This window comes from Solanum verrucosum, unplaced genomic scaffold, assembly GCF_900185275.1.
Source record: "Solanum verrucosum unplaced genomic scaffold, falcon-dt-bn FXZP01000108.1, whole genome shotgun sequence".
NCBI lineage: Eukaryota > Viridiplantae > Streptophyta > Magnoliopsida > Solanales > Solanaceae > Solanum > Solanum verrucosum.
In genome coordinates, this window is record NW_026020274.1 from 1,564,770 (window position 1) to 1,578,514 (window position 13,745).

Below are 13,745 nucleotides of genomic sequence, written 5' to 3' on the forward strand. Positions count from 1 at the left end.
GATTTAATTATTTTTAAAGAACATAAACTTTGATTCATAAGTGTATATTTGGTAAAAAAAGACTCGTCATTTTAGATTTAACAAAAAAATTCATTTTCGACGTGAAGAGATTGTCTGTAATATGTAAAAGGATTATATTAAAGAATAGTTTGTTTTTACTATTGTTGACAAGTGAATCTTTATAAAATTATGTGTAATTGAAAGTTTGTAATTACAAATATTTATTTATAAAAGGAACATGCAGATATGTGATTTATCGATGCAACGTCTTAGGATATTCTTGTAGCTTATTTATGAAAATATAAGTTTACAAATCCAAATTACACAAACTTCAATTTCAAATTAATCTAATTTCAAATCACAATTTCATATCTCATATCTAGTAGGGCTCTAAGCAAGTACTTTTTTGACTTTTTTTGTTAGATTTATTTTTATACCTAAAGTATGTGATATTCCAAAGTCCGAAATGGAATAACTTATTGGATACTCAAAGAAATATTTAAAATGCTGTCATTTCTGTTTTTGCTTTAGGTTTTCTACATAATCTACTTGTTTAACTAATCGAGATTTAAGCACAATGAACTTTTCTAGATGAAATAAAATTACTTCTTATCAAGGAATTTTCTATTTTCTTAATTAAATATCAAAATCTTTAATCAAAGATGAAGGCATTTCAATCATATCTCCCGTTGTCCTTCACCAAAATACTAGCCTCTTCTACATTTTCTTCTAGTATTCCAACATTATCTCAACAAATTAATGTTCCACATGAAAATGGATACGTATCATGATAATTTATTCACATTTAAGGTTTATATCTCAATAAATAATTATAACTATTTTTATCATACACATATTCATTATTAAATGTCATGTATTCCTACCTTTAATTTTAAACTATTAAAATTAAATTATTTGATATAAATATTGATCACGAATAAATATCGAGTAGAACGTTTCTTTAGACATGAACAAGTTGATAGTTCCTACTCTCATCCTTCCCAAAATAGGTAGGTAAACAACCAACTCACAGAGAAATACCCTCATTATTTTATTTCATTATTTAAGTAACCTTTTTCCTTTTATATTATATGGTTTAAAACCACGTGGAAAATTCTTGCCAATTTGTTTTTTCCCCTAGTAGTTCATTGTCACCAACCTATACACGTCAATGTGTCTTTAGAATAGGGGCATGAAAAGAAAAAAAAAATATTTTTATTATATGCATATGTGTGGGACAAATATAAGGTTCTTTTTTGAATTAACATTCATTGCACTTGCACTATACTACACTATTTGGATTAAATCAAAAAATTAAATCAAATCAAATTAAATTTTAATTTTAATTGATTTTTTGGATTTTTGGTTTGATATTGAATTTATAATTTATTTTATTTGGTTTGGTTTCGGATTTAGACAAATGAAAACCAAAAAATCGAAAAAATTGAATTTTATATATATGTGTGTTTAGAATTAAGTTGGAGTTAACCACTTTTGTCCTTTTTAGTTATTTTCATTATAGTTTAGTTTATTTTTTATGTTTGGACATCTATAATTAGTATACTTTTAAGTATTGTGTTTTATGTTTTACTTGTGATTTATATTAAAAAGTATATTTAAGAAATTCAATATATATGTTTCTAATTATTGACATAACCGGTTAACTGAACCGAAAAAATCCAAACCAAAAAGAGAAAAACCAAACCAAACCAAATTTATTTTGATTCAAATTGGGTTACACTTCGTCAAAACCAAAAATCGAAAAACTCAAACCGAATAATATAAAACCAAACCAAAAAAACGAAAACACACCCTATACCATATGTGGTGGTTAGGTTAGCATTAAATTTAACAGCATACCCATCCAATATAGGTCACGTGTTCTACGCGTGGGTGCTTAAATCATCAAATTTAACAATATAGGTATATACAAATAGAAATATTAAAATAAAAAGGAACAAAAAAGAAGAAAAAAAGGGAAAAGTTTTCCCCTTTAAGAATGAAAAAACATTCTAGCAGGGGGGAGAAAGTGACAAGCAAATACTTGTTTCAGGCGTAACCTTCTATCTCAAGTAGCATAGAGATAGAGTTCAAAATTTAAATTTTTGCAACGTAATAGTAGTAGTTATATAATAATAATAATAATAATATATCTAATAAAATTTTATTATAAGTAAAGTCTGGAAAGCTAGGATGAAGGTCGAAGATTATTTTCTAATAGACCCTCAATACAAGTGAAACATATAAAATTAAATAATGAAGAAAAAAACAATAACAAGTATAATAAACGAAGGAAACAACCAACAAATGATAGTAAAATCAAACAATACGATAGTAAGATATAAACTAATAATACTACTGAAAAGGAAAACTAAAGAACGCTCGACTACCTACTAACCTTCTACCCTAATTCTCGATCTACATCTCCTCCTGTCTAGGATTTTGTCCTTAATAAAGTATATGTGTGTGTCATATCATACCTAATCATCACTCTTCAATATTTTTTCGACATACCTCTACCTCTCCTAAAATTTACCATAGCCAATTAATCTCTCACACCTCTTTATTGTGGCATCTGTATAGATATTTATCATATTTTAAAAATTATATATCAAATTTATCTTATTATTAATTATGATTTTAGTAAACTTTTTCCGATAAACTTATATTTTGTATCGAAAGTACTATATACAGATGAACTAAGGAGTACTACTGCAATGTTGCATCGGTCCCTTGCCTGAATTTTAGTTCGAAAAAGAAAAAATCGAATACATCAAAATGTATACATCAGAAAAGAAAAAAAAATCAAAATGTATACTCATTTTATTCTCTTAATTCCTGATAATATTTTTTGTTAAAAATTGTTCATATTTATATAATTTTCTCCCGTGAATTATCAAATCCATTTTAAAAACTTTTTTTATACAAATGAATATATACAGGAATAATCTATAATAAATATTTATAAGGTTCTCCAAAGATCAATTAATGTTAAGATAATCAAGTTCAAGGAAATTGTAATTATTGTACTTGTCAAGCAAAAATAAGGTCAAGTAATATGAACAAAATATCACATTCAAAGCATTACAAAAAAAAAAAAAAAAAAGGAAAAAAGTAAGTTACATAAAAGTGCAAGAGGATTACAATGCATTGCTTTTTTCACTTTTATGTGATGAAGATTGGAGACCAAAAGAGAATAATCATCAGAATGAAAATTAACTTTATTTTAAAAAAATCATAAAAGCAAAAATTAAAAAGAAATATAAAGTATTGAATTAATTAACTTTAGATTTGGAGTGCTTACCCACTATTGTGTTATAATTAAAAATATTTATTTGAACGGCTAAATAGAGAGAATAAAACAGTTATTAATTGAGCTCTTAACACGTTTTTTTTAAAAAAAAAAAAAACTATTACTACTAGTTTCTAGAGAAACATGTCGTACATTAAAGATGACTTTATTATATTTTTTATTCTATAATTTTTTTTTAAAAATAATTAATTAATTAATTACACGAATGTGCGACACTTGGAATTGTACTAAGCATAGGAGCGGATCAAGAGTGTAGCGTACGAATTAATCTGAATTCAATAATTTTTATCCAGATCTTATATATGCATCAAAATATTAATTAAATATTACTCTTTCCGTCTCATTTTATGTGACACTTTTCGGATTTCAAGATTCAAATAAGTCTATTTTTTATCGTAAATTTTTCATAGATCTTTTAAACATTTTGAATTATCAATTATTGAGACTTATAGTACGTTTTACGTACTTTACAAATATATAAATTTCATTTCAAAAAAATTACATGCGCAAATTTTCGATCAAACTTAAACTGTTTGACTCTCGAAAAATAAAAAACATCACATAAATTGAAACAGAGAGTAATAAATATTTGACTGTCCACCTATTTATTATTTTATATTAACTTAAAATTATTATAAGAATTCATAAATTTTAACTTTTGAAGGATAAAAAAGAGATTTTGTGATGGCAACAATGGAACCATTTCTTCAAGTAATCAACTCTCCAAATATCTTGGCTAAATTTTCGCATTTCACTATCAATTTTGTCACTTTTTAATTTTAGGTATTGATACACTCCTTCAAGACTTGAATTAATCGTGTGTACCTTACTTCAAAAGTGGAAAGAAAATGACGTGTGATGAATTTTTGTTTAGCTTCATAATTTAAAATGTATATAGACATTTCAATAAATAACATAGATAAATTCACCATCTAATTAGGTGTAAAAGCCAGTGCATCTATGTGATCATTTTTTTTAGAGTACCAAAATCATTATACGGATGTCTCATAAAGTTATATTGATGTAAATAGATGTAATTATTAAGGCTAGGTGTCTGTCTAATATTAAACGTAGATATATAGTACATATAATTCTAATTTTATCACACGTCTCCAAAGGTCAACCTAATTTGTACTACAACTTTCGAATAGTGTAAGTGCTTAATAGCACTACTAAAAAATTACTTATTTTTTTCATTGAACTTTTTCGGAAAAAATGTTCGTTTTTCTCATAATATTTTAATTGAATTATTGAAAAATAAAAATACTAGTTTCCCACAAAAAAAAAAAAGGAAGTCTTTCAACATTTTAGTGAGAATTTATTTTAATTTCCACCATAATTTTTCTTACTGAATTGATTGGATGAAAATAGGATGATTTTTTTTTTTCATATATAACATAAACTTCTCATCTATTCGTGTTGGAAAAAGACTTTGTTTCTAGTATGTTAGAAACACCCTTAAATTTAGGTGTCTGAATAAAAATTGTGTCTGCATATATTTAACCTATTATTTTTATAGAGACTAATTACTGTTGTTGAATTACCTAGTATTACTTAATACTTAAGTAACCAATAGTGTACAAAATAAATACATTGTTTAGTGCATAACTTAACACTAGTATAATTACTTCCAATTTGAAACAAGCACAAAAAGAAAGAGAGTAAATATGATCAATAATAATAATATTGACACAGAGAAATACAGTTACAAGTTACAATATATTAATGGAAAGCAAGTATGATTTATATATAAGTTTTGTGTGAGAAAAATCTTTTGTCCAAATTATTTTGCTATTTAAAAATAATATTTTAAATAATTTTTTGTTGCTTAAGTATGAAATTAAAATAGGTGACTTATATTAATTAACAGTAAATCTTGGTACTTGCTAATAAATTAATTTGAGTATTATCGTTGACAATATTTACTGCTTGATGAAAAAACTCAGAACAAATTAAAGATGAGATGAGCAAAAAATAAATAGATAAAAAGAATTAAGTCATACCAAACACACCCTACAATACATAAGCACTAATATTTCTCTGGATAGCTAAAATAACATTGGGCATTATCAAAAAAGTAAAAATTGTGTCAATTCTGTGTTAGTAATCTTCTAATATGTGTGTGACGTACTGCAGGACTAAAAAATTAATTATCTGAACCTGTATAATATGTCTAAATCATGTTAATTTATTAGGATTAAGTGATCAATCAAGGTAAGAATACGTACTGATCAATCATATTCAAGTGATGAATATAAATTAGAATGCGTATCGTGATTGTTTTTAGCACAATTTTGTTTTAACAAAGGTGGAAGAAGTTTATATATCACATGAACAACTTGTTCTTGTCTTTAGAAATGACGTTTTCATTAGTAAGAAGTGCTAAAATTTCTTATAATAGATATTTTATCCTCTTCTTGTCAATGGAAATGACGTTTTCATTGGTAAGAAATGCTAAAATTTCTCACAATAGATATTTTATCACGCGAATTTGAATGAGTCAAGAGCAATAGTTTATCGCACCCCGTATAGTTAGAGAAAAGAAAACAATAATACATATATTTAGAGTATCAAATGAATGAAATGAGCTGAATTTGAGAATGTCAAAATGAATTGAGTTAATAAATGAGTGGGTCACTGACCGACTTAAAATGTTAATTGGTCTAAAGCAGATCAAATTGAAATGAGCTAAAATTTGAGTCATAAGTTCCTAACCTGGTCAATTTTTACTAAGTTTTTATTCAAAGTTTGTTTGACTACCTAATAGAACATTTTTCCTTGTATTATGACTAAAAACATATCAAATAATAAAAAGTTTCTTTAAAATATTTAGACAAATTTTTTTCATCTGTCAATCTGAACGACATATCAGTCCAATTTTAAAATGGACTAAACTAAGCAGATAAAAATAAGCTCAATATAAAAATAAGTGAATTATTAACTCCCTTGAATTAGTGGTGTTCGTGGTTCGATTTGGATCGGTTACTGATTAAAATCAACATCAAATCAATTTAGTCAATTTTTAAAATCAAACCAAATGAAAAAAATAATCGTCGGTTTGGTTTAATTTTTCTGGTTATCCGGTTTGAAAATAATAGTAATTTTTTTGAGGACTTAAGTTGGTAGACACAAACATCTAGCACATGAACAATCCACAGAAAAGCTATTGTCGGTTATTAAGCAATTAAGCAATACTAGAGTTATCATTACACGAACAAAGTGTTTCAATTAAGAGAAAGTGTGATTATTTTATGTGAAGTAGGGTAGGTAAAGACTAAAATGAATTTTAATGGACTTGGACTTAGGATTGTTATAGTTGGGCTTGAGAAAAATTGTAAAGTTAAAAACTTAAGTTAATTAAAATTTAATAAAATATTTATATTTTATTTGTGAATAATAAATAAATAATTATAAAAGTTATATATCTAATTTATCGGTTCGGTTTGATTATTTTTGCGGTTTTTTTTAGTAAACCAAAAACCAAACCAAATAATATCGATTTTCAGAATTTAAAACCAAACCCAATCAAATATCGATTTTTTTAATTTGTTTGGTTCGAATTGCGGTTCGGTTTGGCATTTTAACCATAACCATGGACAGCCCTAGCTCGAACAAAACAAATTGAACATATTATAATTTTATGAGCTGATTTTGACATTCCTACGTGCATTCAAAAGTTGTTGTCATGTGACCAAAAAATCACGAGTTCAAGTCTTGGAAACAGTCTCTTGCTAAAATATAAGATAAGGATATCTAGAATAGGCCCTTGTGGTTGGACCCCTCCCCGAACCCTATGCACATCGGAAGCTTTAATGCACCAAAATACCTTTTTTTTACGGGTATTCACAAATCACAAGAAACGTTGGAAGACCACCCCCGAGTTCCTATCCAAGAACTATGTGACAAGATGTCATTTGGAGTCTTGATTAGCAATATATGCAAGCGTAATTAACTTCAATTATCATGTGATTAGGTCATCCAAAAAAGAAACACAAAGATACAAAAAGAATGAATACAAAATAATAGAAGATTGAGATGATAATTAATGGTGACACAAGAATCTCATCCTTTCACGCTTTGTTTACGAGGTACTAGTAAACATCAATAGATAGCAGCAACCTAAGGGATGTTTACGTCATCTCAACTCTATCTAATCAAATACATTAGCTAAGGAGTCATTTGATTTGTTGGGATTAAATATATCGAGATTAGCTATGCTGATATTATTTTTCATTAATGGTTTAGTTTATTATATTAAAACATAATAATTTCTTAAAAGAAGATCATTTATAAAAATACTCTCTAACTTATTTAGCAAAAAAGAAATTTGAGAGACTTTAGAGACACTTCTATTAATTAAAAAAAGAAATATTTTTATCATTTCATTGTATTATCTCAATATTATTGTTTCACCTTTTGATAGAACTAATTAATTCCAATACAAATTTCTAATCATAACATAATTTATCTCAAATTAGTAGTCAAACAAGAAATAGGACAATATTAATTTTTATTTCAAAACTATCTATGTCTGTCCAACATATCAAACCATCACGTACACTTATAATCCACCAAAATGTGGATAAAACCTAAACTATGTTAGGATTAAGACTAACACAATTCTCTATTAATTTAAACCAAAACTTCATTTTTTAAAATTATTAATACAACAAAAGTTGACCATTTTGGATCTACTAGGATAACGTAACAGATGGATTCACTATAAGATAAAAGCATTGGTCCACATAAAGGAACAAGTATTCACAAAAAATAAAAGTAGTTAAGAGTCACAAAGATAATCAACACTATTAAAATTGTCAGAGGTAATTGAATGTGATGGTAACTTGCAAAGCTAAAAAATAAAGAAGAATAGACAACACCACAAGTTGGATGATTTCTACAATATTCTTTTGTATGTAATCAAAAAAATGACAAAAACATTTCTGATTTGTAGGGTATCAAACCATGAATAATGAAAATAAACCATTTATCCTTCAGGACAAAACCTATGCATATGTCCTCCTTTTTTTTTTCCCTTCATAATACACAAGCATATCATTTAATTTAACCTCTATGATATCTATATCCTTCAATTCAACGTACATAATACACATTTAAATTTAGCATAAAATTAAATAAATAAACACACACCATCTATGTGACATAAACGCCACATAAAACACATATGTCTACTCGTTTGATAATGATAATATACAAATTTAAGTGTAACCTATGCACACCCAAAGTTGAATGACATAAATATCAGTTAAGGCCAAGTTAAATAATATGTTTATGTATTAATACCTACTTTCTAACAAAATATTCTATATTCAAAACTCAAACCTGAAATTTCTAATTATGATTAAGGATAAAGAAATCATATCCATCTTATCTCTTCTAAATGCAAAAAATACAAGAAAATCAAAAACCAAAATCCCAAAAAGAAAAGAAAACAAAAAATAATACGATTCTTCTTTAATTTTTTTCAAAAAAATATGTAAAATAAAAAACAAAAGTAAAAAAGGGAAGAAGTATGAAAATTAGCTAGAAGAAGGTGGGTAGTGGCCGGAGCTAGTCCAAAAAGGTGGAGGAAAATTGGAGCTGCTGCTGCTATTGCTACTGTTATTGCCTTGATTTTGATGAGTTTGTGGCTGATAGAAGCGTGATTGTTGAGCAGAGTAAAACAGGGGATATGCAGGGGAAGTAGTGGAAGAAGCTGCAGAAGTTGCTAATGAAGAAGATGATGAAGAAGGAAATGTATGTGAATGCAACACTCCCAATGATGAAGCTAATAACATTTGTTCTAACAAAGATGATGATTGTTGTCCTCCATGGAAATCTATTGGATTTTGAAGTAATTGTGAGTATTCCCAATAATCTCTAGCCATATCTGAGCTCTGAAAAAGCTGTTGCTGCTGAGGTTGATGCGGAGGTTGATTATATGATTGAAAAAATGGTGATGGTGATCGCATTGATGCTGCAGACATTAATTGGAACCGCGAAGCTGCTGGTGCTGGTGCTGGTGCTGGTGCTGCGGTTGATGATGAGGTTGAAATGGCTAATCTTGTTGTGGGCTGTTGTTGTTGTTGTGGTAATAATCGGACGTTTTCAGGGAAATTGAGTTTAGCTTTGTTTCCTCTGAATCTAAGAGCGGCGTCATCATAAGCTTTAGCGGCTGCTTCTGCTGTATCAAATGTGCCTAACCAAACTCTTGCTGCTTTGTGTGGATCTCTTATCTCTGCTGCCCATTTCCCCCATGGTCTCTGTCTTACTCCTCTGTATCTCCTCTTCCTCTCCCCTGTTTCTTCACCTGTTACTTCCGCTGGTGTCTGCGCTGCAGTGGTTGATACGCTGCTCGTTTGTGGTGCTGCCAGGCTTGTATCTTCTTCTGGAAGCAACAATTAGAAGATGATATTGAATCAAAATCAAGTTTTACAGATTCAAAATCAATCAAATACAAAATAAAGAAAGCAGGGCATAAATCCCTTCTATGGGTCCAAAACAGAGAACAACAAACCGAACTAGAAAACAATTTGAAATTTGAGAGAAAAAAAAAAGAGAAAGATTCTTGAAATGAACCCAAAATATTAGCTCGTTGGATACACTTATATCGGGTGAAAACGGTGTCATAGGCACGCCTCAAGCGTTCCCGTGATTTCCCAATATTTCCAACAAAAAAGAATGGAAGAGAGTTTAATAAGTGGAAAGTATTGATACGAACCGAGCTTAACAGAGGAAGATGGTTCTCCATTTTTAAATTCTCTAATACCTCCATAACCCCTTTGAGCTTGTTCTCCAGTAACACTTTCTTCTTGATCGCGTCTTCTTTTCTGTCCAGCCCATGATCCTGAACTCGAAGAAGACGGTGAATTAGCCGAATAAATACTCCCCGAACCACCACCACCAACAAACGAAGTCGTAACACCGCTAATATCCGGCCTGTAACCCCACTCTCCCTCTCTCCGACCCGAAACCACGTGTGTTAACGCTGTCACCATTGCCGACATATCCCTCGACTGACTATACCCTGTATACATCGGATTAGCCGATTCCGACATCAAATACTCTGTTTCTTGCTGTATTTGTTGCTGTAACATTTCTTCAAAAGATTGCGATTGTTCATACGGTTGAGGAATTCCTTCATTGGTTGTAGTTTCTGAATCACCTGCTGTCGACAGAATTCTGTCATGCTCGCCGGAATCTCCTTGATTCGCCACCTTTAATAACCACATATACTACTACTAACACACCTCAATTTTTTCAAGAAATATGGACACCCTTTTCACCTTTTCATTGAAAAAGAAAATGAAAAACACTTTATAATAATAACGAATCCAAAATCACCGACTTTGAAAATCTTAGTGAATTGATAGGTTAATTAATTGAGTACTCAATTCATCAGCTATTTCTCAAGATGTGTGTTAAAGAGAAGATCTTGTGATCGGACAAAAATTTCACTTTCCAGCTGACAATACAGAGACGGGGGATTTATAAGGAGGAGGAAAGTTTATACTTGAACAGCCGTCAGAACTACAGTTGATGGAGTATCTAATTTTCGAGTTACTTTTCTTCTTATAGATTTGCACAAATTTTTAATGTTAATCACTTCCCAATTTACATTTCATTTACTTCCTTCTATATTAGGTGATCACTTTTTATTTTGCATCATATCTAAGAAAATATAAATAAAATGACCATTTATTAATTTACCTTTAAAATATCTTTTGACAATTTTACAAACAAATATGAATACTTTAAAAAAAATTAATTGCAAGAGTAATATAAAAAATATAAGGTATAACTATTTTTAATATAATTATCAATTAATAAAGACAGAAGGAGTACTTGTTTGTTTTAATATTAAATTATTTTATAAAATAATATAAATTTAATTTAATTTTTTTTTGATAATTTAGTAAAATAAACTTCTAAGTAAAAAAAATTAAAGATGTAGATCTACATGCTTCAAATAAGATGAAATAGAGGAAGTACTTCTCTTTTTTAAAATTTTTTTTTTTATCTCATTTCGATTCAACTAAACTAAAAAAAAGAAAAAAAATGAATTATGTGATTTTAATTTTAAACTATATAGAATGTATTAGATGTTTTTAAACTTTTTAAATATGTCATCGTAAAAAATTAAAATTAAAATTAAAATTAAAGAATTACAAAAAATCTTTTTAAAATGGATAAAGTATAATAATGATAAGTTAAAATGAATAGAATAGTAACTAAGAACATGCATAAATACATATCCTCCATTTTATTTGATGAGTCTTGGGTACTAAGTTTTATGTAGTGTCAGTGAGACTTTTGAATTTTAGATTAAAAATATTAATTTTTTAAAATAATTTTAAACAAGTAATATGCTACGATAAAGATAAAATTCTATATAAATATGATCTCTTTTTATTTTTTAAAAGTAGATTAATACAAAAATTAAGGCATATAAATTAAATGTAATTAACAGCACTACTTCCTCAACTATTGATAAGCTCTTATTTAGAACATTTTAAATTTATTATTTCTTTATTTAATTATCGATAAATTACATTAAAATTTTACTGTTTACTTCATAATTTTTTAACAAGAATGTAATTGTTCTTTAAATATCTAAATATAACACATTTTAAAAGGACCATAATACCCATAAATTACAAATTGTGAATAAATGAGGGACCAAATTTATTATTTTATATTTCCCATTGAAAAGAAAAGAGTATTCATTTATTCCATTTTAAATCTATTTTAAAAGTACACCATAAATAATTTTAAAAAATATTTTGATGCTTGCTCAGAAAGAAAAACATGGAGTAGGCTAGCATGAAGTTATGTTCACACAGTTTGACTGATAATAATGGTGACATTATATGCATCTTTCGAATTGTCGGTTTATAGTAAGAGTTTATCTTCGACTTTACTTCTTTTCCTTTTCATTATTTATTTGGTGCTTCTTACCCAATATTAATTAGGTTCATTGAATTTCTTTTATACTATTAACATGGCAATAGTATACTGATGAAATTATTTCATTCTTAACTAAATGTTTCGATTTGAATTTTCTGTTTAGAAAATTTTTTGTTTGAAGCATCATGAATAAATGGATCCTACACTGAACTATTCAGATTTAATCGAAGTTCCAATACAAACTTTGGACACTAAATGGAAAATAAATAATAAAGAAAATTCCTTTTATACAAAATCTTTCAAATTAATATTCGATAGCTCGAATTATTCTTTATCCATACACATAATTTGAAATGAGATTATACATATATAATTCATAGATATCTAGTGGTTGTTTGGTATGTTGGACAAGTCTATATAGACTTGAGATGAAAATTTGATTGATGTTTGATTATAGAAATTAGGAACATGATTTTAAATCAGTATTTGTTTTATGAAATTTGTATAATATTTCAATTTCATATTAAGATTTTAAATCTAAAAAATCTTCAAAAGGTGGGATTTGGAAATATAAATTGTGGTTTCAATTCCTTTTAAATATAAAACTTGACGCATAAGTTTATATTTTACAAAAAAGTAAATTCATAATTTTATATCTTACTAAAGAAAAAGACTCATGCTTGATATAAAGAGATCGTCCATATGACGGGGAATATTTATATTATAGAATATCTAGTTACTACAATTGTTAAGTTGTACAACTAGTGAGTTTTTATAAAATTATATGTATTCGAAATCTGTAATAAAATATAATCACAAATGCTATTTTATAAAAATATATATAGAAATATGTGATTTATTAATTTGACATTTTACGATATTTCGATATCCTATTTATGATCTACAATTTACTCATTTGGTAAAATCGAGTAATAGTTGTGAAATTCGATAATTTTTTCAAATTATAAGGTTTCTTAAAATAAGTACAATTTAAAAAATTCAAATTACAGATCCAAATAAAATTTCAACTTTAGCTCAACTTAATTTTTAATCATTATTTGGAATTATGTCCAAGCAGTAGTAATGTCTTATTCTCTATTGTAGCACTTGTACTTGTCATAATACAAGGAGAAATAATAGTATTAAATTAGCTATCTCAATATAAAATAATAAAGATGACAAAAATATCCCTAAGCTCTCCTTTTCTATATTAGAATACCGCGGAGATTTTTATAATAAATAACTTCTACCTAAAAATTATATAACATGCGATTTTTAAATAATAACTAATAAGTTAAATAATCGCAATAGTTAATCTCAAAATAATTAATTTCTACATAAGATTATAACTTATTTTCAAACCAAACCATCCAAACCCGATAAGTGGATACAAGTACGAATCTTTACACTTTTGAAAATTGTGTTCCAAATATAATATTTATTGATTTTTTTTTTGAAAATATGAATTGAACTAAATAACTATAGTTTCCCTAGTCCCTACATCATTGATAATTAGCATTGTTTG

At 27.4% G+C, this 13,745-nt stretch overlaps 2 protein-coding genes across 2 annotated transcripts in view; one reads left to right on the forward strand and one right to left on the reverse strand.

Moving 5' to 3' along the window:
* LOC125834031 (uncharacterized) overlaps nucleotides 1-13,745 on the forward strand; it is a 509,901-nt gene that overhangs the window by 469,848 nt on the left and 26,308 nt on the right. The window lies entirely within an intron of this gene.
* LOC125834015 (ethylene-responsive transcription factor ABR1-like) lies at nucleotides 8,770-10,751 on the reverse strand. The gene is made up of 2 exons (XM_049513192.1): nucleotides 10,035-10,751; nucleotides 8,770-9,701 (listed from the first exon to the last, which is right to left on the reverse strand). The coding sequence occupies exons 1-2, from the start codon at nucleotides 10,543-10,545 to the stop codon at nucleotides 8,854-8,856; spliced, it is 1,359 nt and encodes a 452-aa protein (XP_049369149.1). The 5' UTR covers nucleotides 10,546-10,751; the 3' UTR covers nucleotides 8,770-8,853.

What these genes read in the sequence shown, in the direction of transcription:
- LOC125834015 (XM_049513192.1), bottom strand. Translation starts at nt 10,545, where the DNA reads ATGTGGTTATTAAAGGTGGCGAATCAAGGAGATTCCGGCGAGCATGAC. An exon ending in ATCTTCCTCTGTTAAGCTCG is followed by an intron (nt 9,702 to 10,034) that starts GTTCGTATCAAT and finishes TGTTGCTTCCAG; the next exon opens with AAGAAGATACAAGCCTGGCA.